At 39.4% G+C, this 12,956-nt stretch overlaps 1 protein-coding gene across 1 annotated transcript in view; it reads left to right on the top strand.

Annotated features, from left to right (window-relative positions):
- The window catches only part of hsd17b12a (hydroxysteroid (17-beta) dehydrogenase 12a), a 196,842-nt gene that overhangs the window by 154,907 nt on the left and 28,979 nt on the right, over positions 1-12,956 (top strand). Inside the window, exon 8 of the mRNA XM_063061789.1 lies at positions 8,094-8,175. Within this exon, the coding sequence (XP_062917859.1) occupies positions 8,094-8,175 (82 nt within the window). The remainder of the gene's footprint in view (positions 1-8,093; positions 8,176-12,956) is intronic.

Raw genomic sequence — 12,956 nt, 5'->3', positions numbered from 1 at the left:
CATTCAGTCCATCAAGTCTGCTCTGCCATTCAATCATGGGCTGATCCAATTCTTCCAGTCATCCCCACTCCTCTGCCTTCTCCCCATACCCTTTGCTGCCTTGGCTAATCAAAAACCTATCTATCTCTGCCTTAAATGCACCCAATGGCTTGGCCTGTACAGCCGCTTGTGGCAACAAGTTCCACAGATTTCCCACCCTCTGACTAAATTAATCTTTCCGCATCTCTGTTCTAAATGAAAGACCTTCAATCCTGTCCTGGACTCCCCTACCATGGGAAATAACCTTGCCATATCTAATCTGTTCAGGTCTTTTAACATCCAGAATGTTTCTATGAGATTCCCCCCCCCCACCCCCAATTCTCCTGAGCTCCAGGGAGCACAGCCCAAGAGCTACCAGGCGCGCCTCATACGATAACCCTTTCATTCCTGGAATCATTCTCGTGAATCTTCTCTGAACCCTCTCCACTGTCAGTATATCCTTTCTAAAATAAAGAGCCTGAAACTGCACATAATGCTCAAAGTGTGGTCTTACGAGTGCCTTATAGAGGCTCAACATCACATCCCTGGTCTTATGTTCTATATCTCTAGAAATGAATGCCAACATTGCATTTGCCTTCTTCACCAATGACTCAACCTGGAGGTTACCCTTTGGGGTATCCTGCACAAGGGCTCCCAAGTCCCTTTGCATCTCTGCATTTTGAATTTTCTCCCTGTCTAAATAATAGTCTGCCTGTTTACTTCTTCCATTCAAGTGCATGACCATACACTTTCCAACATTGTATTTCATTTGCCACTTCTTTGCCCATTCCCCTAAACTATCTAAGTCTCTCTGCAGGCTCTCTGTTTCCTCAATACTACCTGCTCCTCCACCTATCTTTGTATCATCAGCAAATTTAGCCACAAATCCTTTAATCCCATAGTTCAAATCATTGGCGTGCGTTGTAAAATTCATTCTTGTCGCATTCTTTTGTCAGTAAATTAACAAAATAATGGACTACCTTCATACAATGGTCAAAGAATACTGAGGCTGTCTACAAGAAGAGTCAGAGTCGTCTCTATTTCCTGAGGAGACTGAGGTCCTTTAACATCTGCCGGACGATGCTGAGGATGTCCTACGAGTCTGTGGTGGCCAGTGCTACCATGTTTGCTGTTGTGTGCTGGGGTAGCAGGCTGAAGGTAGCAGACACCAACAGAATCAACAGACTCATTCATAAGGCCAGTGATGTTGTGGGGATGGAACTGGACTCTCTCACGGTGGTGTCTGAAAAGAGAATGCTGTCTAAGTTGCATGCCATCTTGGACAATGTCTCCCATCCACTACATATTGTACTGGGTGGGCACAGGAGCACATTCAGCCAGAGACTCGTTCCACTGAGATGTAGCACAGAGCATCATAGGAAGTCATTCCTGCCTGTGGCCATCAAACTTTACAACTCCTCCCTTGGAGGGTCAGACACCCTGAGCCAATAGGCCTGTCCTGGACTTATTTCATAATTTACTGGCATAATTTACATATTACTATTTAACTATTTATGGTTCTATTACTATTTATTATTTATGGTGCAACTGTAATGAAAACCAATTTCCCTCGGGATCAATAAAGTATGACTATGACTGCAATGCTGTTGATGACTGTATCCTCCAAATCTTCATTTTCATTGTAACATTCAAGGTGATTGTCGCTACCTTCAAATTCTTCATAGTTCCTAACTTGAAGAAGAAAAATTGTTTTGTTTTCACTCCCAGTCTTTTCTCTCATCCTCAAGCCTGAATGCTTGAAACTACATTGAGCAAAACTGTTCTGAATTGTCTTACTGCTTTTATTATTATCACTATCAGTGACAAAAATCACTGTGTTTGAACAGAAAAACATGCAGCGGGCACTATTTTAAAACTGCTTGAAGCACAGTGTAGTGTCTTAACAGCCAAGCAAGTGCACACATCTGACACCAGTTAGAAACTGTTCAGTAACATTTTCCTGACCCAATTAATTGGCATAGGGTCCCAAATAAAAGTGAATCCTGGCTATTTTCTCAATTTAGTTTTTTTTTTCTTTAAGGGTTGTCCCAAATAAGTGGCCTCCCTGATTAGCCAATGGCCCAGTTAACTGGAATCCACTGTATTAGATGAAGCTTGTTCATTCTTTGGTACTGCAACATTGCTTTGAACCCCAAAATGTGTATTAAACTTGAAGTTAAAGAAACTGAAAACTTTAAAAGAAAATCAATGCAATCAGCATCAGCAAATAGTCTTAACAAAAAAATCCCTGATTACATTGTTTAAGGTTTATTGAACATTGTAATTTGTGATTAATATTTTAGTTAAATGCTGCTCTTACTTTCCAAGTATCCTGCTTGGGAAGTTGCTGTCTTCGGTGAGGAAGATGTGGCCACCATCTTGTTCATGATATTATCATTGTTTATTTTGCTATTTGAAAAACACACTCATCAAGTGGATTCCTCCTTCTGTTTTTCACATTTTAAAATTGTATCTTCCAACTAACTTTCATGTGAAGTGCCATGTCTATTTTTAACTTGCAACTCATTACATCTCTCATTCTAACTTAAAGATAAAGATTAGCTTTATTTATCACATGTATATTGAAACATTGAAATGTGTTGTTTGCACCAAAGAAGATGGGTTCAGCTTGCAAGTGTCGCCATGCTTCCACTGCCAATATAGCATGCCCACAACTTACAAATCCTCATTTGTACATCTTTGGAATTTTGGAGGAAACACTTGTGGTCATGGAGAGAACATATACACTCTTAGAAGCAGCAGCAGGATTTGAACCCTGACCTTGTAGCTGGCACTGTAAAAGCATTAGGATAACTGCTCTGCCACCATGCTGCCAATAAAATCTTTAGTTCCCTGAACCACTGTTCAGTTAGTACAAGTATAGAAGTCAGAGCCTTGATTTGAAAATATTTAACTAGTACCTCTACATGCGGCTTTCAGATTTACTTACCTGTATTTGATTTTCTGCAAAGCTGTGAGTATATTTAAAAATAAACTGTAGCATTTGTACACTTCAATTATAACAGCAAGGAGACAAGAGATTGCTGATGCTTGAATCTAAAGCAACACATATTACTGGAAGAACGCTGGGTCAGCAACACCTATGGAAGAAATGGTAGCACCTATGACTGTCAATTTCCCTTCATAGATGCTGCCTGACCCATGAATTCCTCTGGTCTTTAAAGCACGAACTTGTGTTGTTTTTGGGGTTAGAAGAGAAAAATAAGTACAAGCCGTATGATCCCTGAGAGAGGTGAACTTTCAAATCTAAAAATGATTTGGTAAAAAGTGATTAAATGGCCCTTCTCAATTATAGAAGTTCATTAAAAGTGCATGGCCCTCTTTCCAGACGCCTGAAGCAATGGAAGTTAAAGCAGTGCTCTCTCAATCAATAAATATTTAAAGCTCATGATTTGTTACAGAAATTGATTTTAGTTTCTGTTTAATATTTAGTCAATTTATTTTTCCTTTCACTACTTCGTTCTTTGTTGTTTTAATTTAATGCAATCACATGAAATAGGAGCAGGACTAGGCCAACTGGCTCATTGAGCCTGCTTCACCATTTAAAATTATGGATGATCTGGCCATGGACTCAGCTCCACTTACCTTCCTTTCCCCATAATCCTTAAATCCCACACTATGCCAAATTCTAACTGCCTTTAATATATTTAATGAGGTAGCCTCCATTGCTTCCCTGGCTAGAAAGTTCCACAAATCCATTATGTTCTGTGAAAAGCAGTTCCTCCTCATCTCTTCTAAATCTACTGACCCCAGATCTTGAGGCTATGTCCCCTAGTTCTTGTCTCACCTACCAGTGGAAACAGCTTTCCTGCCTCTATCTTATTTATCCCTTCCATAATTTCATGTTTCTGTAGCAAGTCATTCTTCTGAATGCTAGCAAGCATAGTTGCAGGCAACTCAGACTCTCAACATATGCTAACCCCCTTATCTATAGAATCAATCTGGTGAGCCTCCTCTGCACTACCTATAAAGCCAGTGTATTTTTTCTTTTCTCAAGAAAGAAAATGACACAGTATTCCACATGCAGTCTCTCCAGTAACTTGTACATTTGCAGCACAACCTCCCTGTTCTTAAATTTAATCCCTTTAGCACTGACAGTCAAATTCCATTTGCCTTCTTGATAACTTGTTGCACCAGCAAACCATCTTTTTGTGATTCATGCACAAGACCTTCCAAGTCCTTCTGCACAGGAGCATGCTACAATATTTCACTATTTAAATAACAACCTGATATTCTATTTCCCCTTCCAAACTGGATGACCTCACATTCACCAACATTGATCTGCCAGGAATTTGCTCATTCACTTAACCTACCTATATCTCTCTGCAGAATCCACATGCTGTGCACAATTTGCTTTCCATTCAATTCAGTGTCATCAGCAAAGTTAGGTATGCTGCACTTGGTACCTTTTTCCAAATTGTCCCAAATGTATATCATAAACAGTTGTGTGCACAGCACCGACCCTTTATTATCAAAATGGCTTTACAGTCTTGTTACCTAGAAAATGGCATTCTGTGGCTGTATACCCACCTGAAAAAAGCATGTCTTATAAATTGAGAATTTTTTTTTATAAGTGATTTCACTTCTCATAGGAGTGGACAAACAGTTAAGCATCTGGACTCAAACAAGTGAGTGTTTAGATTGCATGCTATTTTGGTGATTTGGTGGTTAAGTTACTGTTCAGCCTATTGAAATTCCAGTATTGTAGTTAAGCAACTTATAATCAATTAAATCAACTCTTATGGTATCAGTAATGTTGATGAAAGTACCAGATTGTTGTCATCAAAATCGTTCGTGTCATATACACCACTTGTTCTGCCATATAAGATGGGTATTGTATTACATTGTGTCTATCCTAAAATTGTTGATGTATAGCTTTGCTTTATATAAAAAAAACTAGACTCTCTGCTGTAAAAATGGCATTCAAACAGTGAAAAGTTGGCTTCATTCTATAAAGTTACGAGGGGTGATTGATAAGTTTGTGGCTAAAGGTAGAAACAGTCAATTTTTAAAAACCTAGCTCATTTATTTTTCCTACATTTACACACTTATTCCAGCGGTCATGGAGCATACGGATCCCTTCTTTGTAGAAGTTAGCATCTTAGACCTCCAGAGGTGATTGATAAGTTTGTGGCCTAACGTAGAAGGAGATGAGTTATTAACTTCAAACTTTCTGCATTTTCACTCAGAGTTGAACTGCATGTGCATGTAATGAGAGCTGTATAACTCATCTCCTTCTACCTTAGCCCATGAACGTATCAATCACCCATGCTGTGGACCACCTGGAGGTGCAAGATGCACTCGCTACATGGACGTGCAGTTCAACTCTTTGAGTGATAATGCAGAAAGTTTGAAGTTAATAACTCATCTCCTTCTACCTTCGGCCACGAACTTATCACCCCTGCTGTGGACCACTTCTACAAAGAAGGGATCTGTATGCTCCATGACCACTGGACTAAGTGTGTACATGTAGGAGGGGACTATGTTGAAAAATAAATGTGCTAGGTTTTCTAAAATTGACTCCTACCTTGGGCCACGAATTTATCAATCACCCCTTGTATGATTCATCCGTGCAATAATCATTTAGAAGCATATATATTTTCGTTATCGGTTTGAATAGCAGTGCTTTCCACTTTTCATTTGCTTTGATCTCAAGTAAGTCCACACATGTAAATTTCTTAGACTGAGTTGCGATTCAGCATTACAGACTTGAGATGTTGTGAGATAGCTTGGTGAAAATAATTGCACTTTGTCCCAGGACATATGTTATCTTCCATTTGATACATACTGAAACCCATTTTGCATCAGCATAAAAGTTACAGCATAACTGCAACCTTCCAAGCCAAGCAAAATAATAAGACCACAAGACATAGGAGCAGAATTAAGCCATTCAGCCAACTGAGTCTGCTCATGGCTAATTTATTTTCCCATTCTTCTGCCTTCTCCCTGTAAACTTTGACGTCTTTACTGATAAGAACCTATCAACCTCCGCTTTAGATGTATCTAATAACTTGGCTTCCACAGTCATCTGTGACAGTGAATTCCACAGATTCACTAGCCCCTGGCTAAAGAAATTCCTCCTTGTCTCTGTTCTAAAGGGATGTCTTTCTATTCTGAACCCCTGCCCTCTGGTCCTAGACTCTCCCACTATTTGAAACACTCTTTCCATGTCTACTCTATGTAGGCCAGGGGTTCCCAACCTCTGATCCATGGACCCCTTGCTTGATGTTATTGATCCATGGCATAAAAAAGTTGGGAACCTGTGATCTAGGCCTTTTAATGTTCAGTATTTTCAATGAGATCCTCCCTCATTCTTCTAAGCTCAGCAAGTATATGCCAAGAGCCATCAAATATTCCTCATGCTTTAACTATTTCATTCTCTAGATAGTTCTCATAAAACTCCTGTGGAGCCTCTCCAATCCCAGCATAAGGATTCCAAATCTGCACGCAGTACTTTAAAGGTGGTCTGAGCAATGCCTTATAAAGCCTCAGCATTCCATTTTTGCTTTTATATTCTAATCTATTTGGAATGAATACTAACATTTCCTTTGCCTTTCTTACCATCGTGGAGCATCTCTTATCCAAAATGCTTGGGGCCAGAACCGTTTTGTATTTGGGATTTTTTCAAATTTTGGAATATTTATATCTATGATATATTTTGAGAGTAAAATCCATTTACATTACACATACAGCTTATATACTGTGAAGGTAGTTTTGTATAATATTTTAATAACTTTGTGCATGAAACAGAAATATGTACATTGAACAATCAGAAAGGTAGGCTTGCACTTCCTCAGGTGGACGTTCAGTGGCTGTTTGACATCACCATCATTCTCGACTCTGAATTTATGTGCTGCCAGTAAGCGCTCAAAACAATTCTGAATTTGAGGGTTTTTAGATTTTGGAATTTCAGATAAGGAGTGCTCAACCTAACCAAATCATCCTGCAAGTTTGTACTAGGGCTCTGAAGTCCGTTTGTGCCTCCGATTTCTGAATTTGCTGAAGTTAAGAAAATAGTCTATTTTATTCTGTCTACCAAACTGCATGACCATACACTTCCCTGCACTGTATTCCATCTGCCATTTATTTGCCCATTTTCCTAATCTAAGTCCTTTTGCAGACTCCCTGCTTCCTCAAATGTTCCTGCTCTCCCCTTATCTTCTTAAATATTAAGCAAACTTGGCCACAAAGCCATCGTTCTATCATCCCGGTCATCAATGTATAACATGGAAAGTTGTGAACGTAACATTGACTCTACTGGAACAACACAAGTCACCTACAGCCAACCAGAAAAAGTTCCCTTTATTCCCACTCTTTGCCTTCCGCCAGTCATCCAGTCTTCTGCCCATGATAGTATCTTTCTTGTAACACCATGGACTCTCATCTTGTTTAGCAACCTAATGTAAGCAACATCCACTAACTTTCCTTTGTCTATTCTGCCCGTTATTTCCTCAAATAATTACAACAGATTTGTTAGGCAAGGTTTCTCTTTGAGGAAATCATACTGACGTTGGTCAATTTTATCAAATGCCTCCAAGTACATTCTTAATAATGGACTCTACCATCTTGCCAACCACTGAAGTCAGGCTAACTGACCTATAATTTATTATCTTTTGCCTCCCACCTTAAAGAATGAAGTGACATTTGCAATTTTCCAGTCCTCCAGGACCATTCCAAAATCTGTTGATTCTTGAACAATCGCTACAAGTGGCCCCGCAATCTCTACAGCTACCTTTTTCATAACCCTTAGGTGTAGTCTGTCTTGTCTGGGTGACTTATCTACCTTCAGACCTTTCAGCTTCCCAAACACTTTGTCCTTGGTAATAACAACTGCATTCTCTTCTGCCCCCTGAAATTCTTAAATTTCATCGTAAAGACTGGTGCAAAACAGTTTGTCTGCCATTCCTTTTCGATGTGCATATGAAATGTATCATGAAGAGTAATTCTATAACTTTAAGTTAAGCTTAACTGCTTTAGTTCATAATATCCTCATTTATTTCGATGTAATTATCCTACTTTGTTTCACTGATTACTTGTGATATTATATTTTAAAGGTCGAAGGGCATCATCCTGAATGTGTCCTCTGCTAGCGCCTTGTTTCCAGTACCTTTACTGACGCTCTACTCTGCGACCAAAGTAAGACTTATTTCTCCCTTCCATTTGAAATGATATATCTTATAAAAATGGTTTGCAGATTTATTTGTATTTCAACTCATTTTATATGCTTTAATTTTCACAGCAGAATGGTAAAAATTATGACTATGATGTGAACATATCCTAATGTTTGGCTTGTCAGAATCAGATGTATTATCATTGTCTTGTATGATGTGGAATGTCCTGTTTTGCAGTAGTAATACAGTATAAAGACAAAAAAAAACTGTAAATTGCAAAATAAGTAATATAAGAAACCAGACTGAGGTCATGTTCATAGGTTTGTTGTCCATCTAGAAATCTGTTGGCAGAGTGGAGGAAACTTCCTGAAACTTTGAGTATAGGTTTTCTGGCTTCTGTATTACTTTTCTGATGCTAGTAATGTGAAGAGGATGAATCTGGTAGTGGAGGTCCTTAATGATGAATGCCACCTTCTTGAAGCACCACCTCTTAAACATGTCCTTGATGATGGAGTGGGTTGTACCCACAATGGAGCTGGCAGAGCCTATAAACCTCCACAGCTTCTTGCCATTTTGTGTATTTAAATCCCCATACAAAATTGTGATACATTCAGTCAGAACATTCTCCACCATACATCTGCAGGAATTTGTAAAAGTCTTTGACATTTCAGATCTCCTCAAGCTCTTAATAAAGGGAATAAAGGGATCCTATTCTGGTTGGCTGCCGGTTACCAGTGGTGTTCCACAGGGATCACTGTTGGGGCCACTTCTTTTTACATTGTACATCAATGATTTGGATTATGGAATAGATGGCTTTGTGGCTAAGTTTGCTGACGATACGAAGATAGGTGGAGGGGCCGGTAGTGCTGAGGAAACGGAGAGTCTGCAGAGGGACTTGGATAGATTGGAAGAATGGGCAGAGAAGTGGCAAATGAAGTACAATGTTGGAAAGTGTATGGTTATGCACTTTGGCAGAAAAAATAAAGGGGCAGACTATTATTTAAATGGGGAAAGAATTCAAAGTTCTGAGATGCAATGGAACTTGGGAGTCCTCATACAGGATTCCCTTAAAGTTAACCTCCAGGTTGAGTCGGTAGTGAAGAAGGCGAATGCAATGTTGGCATTCATTTCTAGAGGAATAGAGTATGGGAGCAGGGATGTGATGTTGAGGCTCTATAAGGTGCTGGTGAGACCTCACTTGGAGTACTGTGGACCGTTTTGGTCTCCTTATTTAAGAAAGGATGTGCTGACGTTGGAGAGGGTACAGGGAAGATTCACTAGAATGATTCTGGGATTGAGAGGGTTAACATATGAGGAACGTTTGTCCGTTCTTGGACTGTATTCCTTGGAGTTTAGAAGAATGAGGGGAGACCTCATAGAAACATTTCGAATGTTAAAAGGCATGGACAGAGTGGATGTGGCAAAGTTGTTTCCCATGATGGGGGAGTCTAGTACGAGAGGGCATGACTGAAGGATTGAAGGGCGCCCTTTCAGAACAGAAATGCGAAAAAATTTTTTTAGTCAGAGGGTGGTGAATCTATGGAATTTGTTGCCACGGGCAGCAGTGGAGGCCAAGTCATTGGGTGTATTTAAGGCAGAGATTGATAGGTATCTGAGTAGCCAGGGCATCAAAGGTTATGGTGAGAAGGCGGGGCAGTGGGACTAAATAGGATAAAATGGATCAGCTCAATGGGCCGAATGGCCTACTTCTGCTCCTTTGTCTTATGGTCTTAATGCAGTAGATCTACTGGCATGCTGCCTTTGTGATTACATCAATATGTTGGTCCCGAGATGGATCCTATGAGATGCTGACGCCCAGGAACTAGAAGCTACTGAAACCTTTCGTTGCTGACCTCTCAGTGTGGACTGGTGTGTAATCTCCCAACTTTCTCTTCTTGAAGTCCACATTCACTTTATCAGACTTGCTAATGTTCTGAGCTGTATATAGCTATGCAGTCATGAGTCGTGGATGTGGTTCTTACTGACTTGTTAGACCAAAATCAAAATGTCAGACTTACTTTTATAAGTGAATTTCAGAAGCAAGAAAAGAAGGAAACAGCAATAGTAGAGGATTTTTTTTATATAAAGCAATGCATCAAATTGTTGTTTGTTGCATTAAGTGTAAATGTAATTTTGAAGGTACTCCTTGGCTTCAGACTTGAGGTAATAGTTAATGCACAGTACATGTAGTACAGCTGGGTCATGCTGTGCTTAAATCAGAACGCTGAAGGTTGACAAATTTTGAGGTGATTAGTAGTACAAGCAAATTGCTGTGGATGATTGAATTTTTCAGCAGATTTCATCTTATGCTTTCTAAGCTATATAGCAAAGTCTTGGAATACAAGATGACAAAAATCAAACTGCATGATGAAAACAAAATGTTAGAAGGACTTTTTGTGATCTTCAAATTGCTTTACATCCATGAAAGAATTATTGTTGTAATTGTTAAGAATCATAACACCCAATATACACAATAAATTCCTGCAAGCAGCAATCTGAAAATAATCAGGCCATTCATTTTTGGGTCTTGATCGGAGGGTGATAGTGCCCTATCTTTTTCAAAGTTGTGTGTTCTGTTATAAAATATTGTTGTTAGTTTTTTTTTTGTTGACAGTAATTCAGTTGCTACTCAAAAGAAGCTGAAATCCAGGTTTTTAACTCTGTTAGTTGTCTATTTTCTTATTCTGAATTTCTCACTTTATTTGAACAAAACTGTTTGTTTCAAGATACACCACAATAACAGGCCCTTCCAGCCCAATGAGCCTGTGGCATCCAGTTACACCAATGTGACCAATTAACCTCCTAATCATATGTCTTCGGAATGTACAGACAGCAGTGAAATGAACTTGGATCACTGGCACTGTAAAGTGTTATGCCATCCACTATGCTCCCCTTCTGCCAAACTATACCTGTTCAGACAAAACCCCAAATTATGGAATTACTGTATATTGAATAATCCCCATTTTATATATATTTAACACTTTTGCAGAAAGTTTGACACATCCTGTAAGCTTACTTTAGCTATAATTGTAACGTGTAAAACACAATATTGTATAAATAAATGAATTTCTATGTTTAGACTAGGAACATAAGAAATGGGGGCAGGAGTTAACCATCTGGCCTGTGGAGCCTGCTCTGTCATTCAATAAGATCGTGACCTTTTCCCAATAAAACTTAATTTCCCTTCTGTGTAAAAAAAATCTGTCTGTGTTTTAATGAGGTGGCCCCTACTGCTTTTCTCAGCAGAGAATTCCATATTCACTACTCTCTGGGGAAAAGCAATTTCTGCTTATTTCTCCTGTTCCCTGAATCTTAAGCCAATGCCCCCTAATTCTAGTCTCACTTGTCAGTGGGAACAACTTTACTGCCTCTATCTTATCCATCCCTTTCATAATTTATGTTTCTATAAGATCCCCTCATATTCTTCCAAATTCCATCGATTATTGTCCCAGACAACTTGATCTCTCCTCGTATGCGAACGCCCCTCCACTCCAGAATCAATCTGGTGAAACTCCTCTGCATCACACCTAAAGTCAGTATCTCTTCCCTCAAGTAAGGATACCAGAATTTCACACAGTATTCCAGCTGCAGCCTGACCAGTACTCTGTACAGTAGCAGCACATCCTCCCTGCTCTTAAGTTCAATGCCTCCACGAATGAAGGCCAACATTCCATTTGCCGCCTTGATAACCTGTTGCATCACAAACCAACCTTTTCATGCATCGGCACTCAAGTCCCTCTGCACAATGGCATGCTGCAGTCTTTCACTATTTAAATAATCTGACTTGTTTTTGTATTATTCTTTGCATATAATTCATATTTGTTTTTAAGTAATTCCAGTGCAGGCAGGTTTTGCATTAAATTCTATTTTGTTTGAATTCCTACGATTCTGTTTGAGTCATATGGCTGTCTTTTCACCATTTTGAATAGGAGGATTTAAACCATGGAAGGGATTGAGAGAAAGCTGTGAATTTATAATTTGAGGCAAGGTCCCAGAAATTGGTGTGTAAAATCAAGAATGGGTGAATGAGACGATGCAGAATACATGATTCAAATTTCCAGGTGGTAGTAATTAGATCATTGAGCAATGATAGACTGTTTGTGGGGCATACTACAGCTGTTGACATTGGTGGTCTTAGCAACAGATTATGAAGTCAGAAGCTACAATTAGTCGTTTAGGGCACTGCATATACATAGAAACATAGAAAATAGGTGCAGGAGTAGGCCATTCGGCCCTTTGAGCCTGCACCACCATTTATTATGATCATGGCTGATCATCCAACTCAGAACCCCGCCCCAGCCTTCCCTCCATACCCCCTGACCCCCATAGCCACAAGGGCCATATCTAACTCCCTCTTAAATATAGCCAATGAACTGGCCTCAACTGTTTCCTGTGGCAGAGAATTCCACAGATTCACCACTCTCTGTGTGAAGAAGGTTTTCCTAATCTCGGTCCTAAAAGGCTTCCCCTTAATCCTCAAACTGTGACCCCTCGTTCTGACAAATGATTTAGTTCCATGTTGGTGGTTAGAAAGGAGTTAACATTCTTGTGAGGGAAAGGTGAGTTGGTTTAGTGAAACGTGACCATGAACTTCATGAATCAAGGCCTTCTATTTTGCTTGTTACATGTATAACCATACAAATAATTAATTGGAGGAAGTTTTAGCACGTGCATGATTGAACAACAGGTAAGTTGTGGTCCAAGCTGTAGAAATACTGAAGTATAGCAATAAGGTATTTTCAATGTACATTTGGAATCTGTTAGTATTTTTTTCAATATTCCTTCCAAGGGACAGCACGTGGATGG

This window comes from Mobula hypostoma, chromosome 11, assembly GCF_963921235.1.
Source record: "Mobula hypostoma chromosome 11, sMobHyp1.1, whole genome shotgun sequence".
In the NCBI taxonomy this organism is placed as follows: Eukaryota; Metazoa; Chordata; class Chondrichthyes; order Myliobatiformes; family Myliobatidae; genus Mobula; species Mobula hypostoma.
The sequence above is the reverse complement of the archived record's forward strand: the minus strand, read 5'-3'. Positions and strand labels throughout refer to the sequence as shown.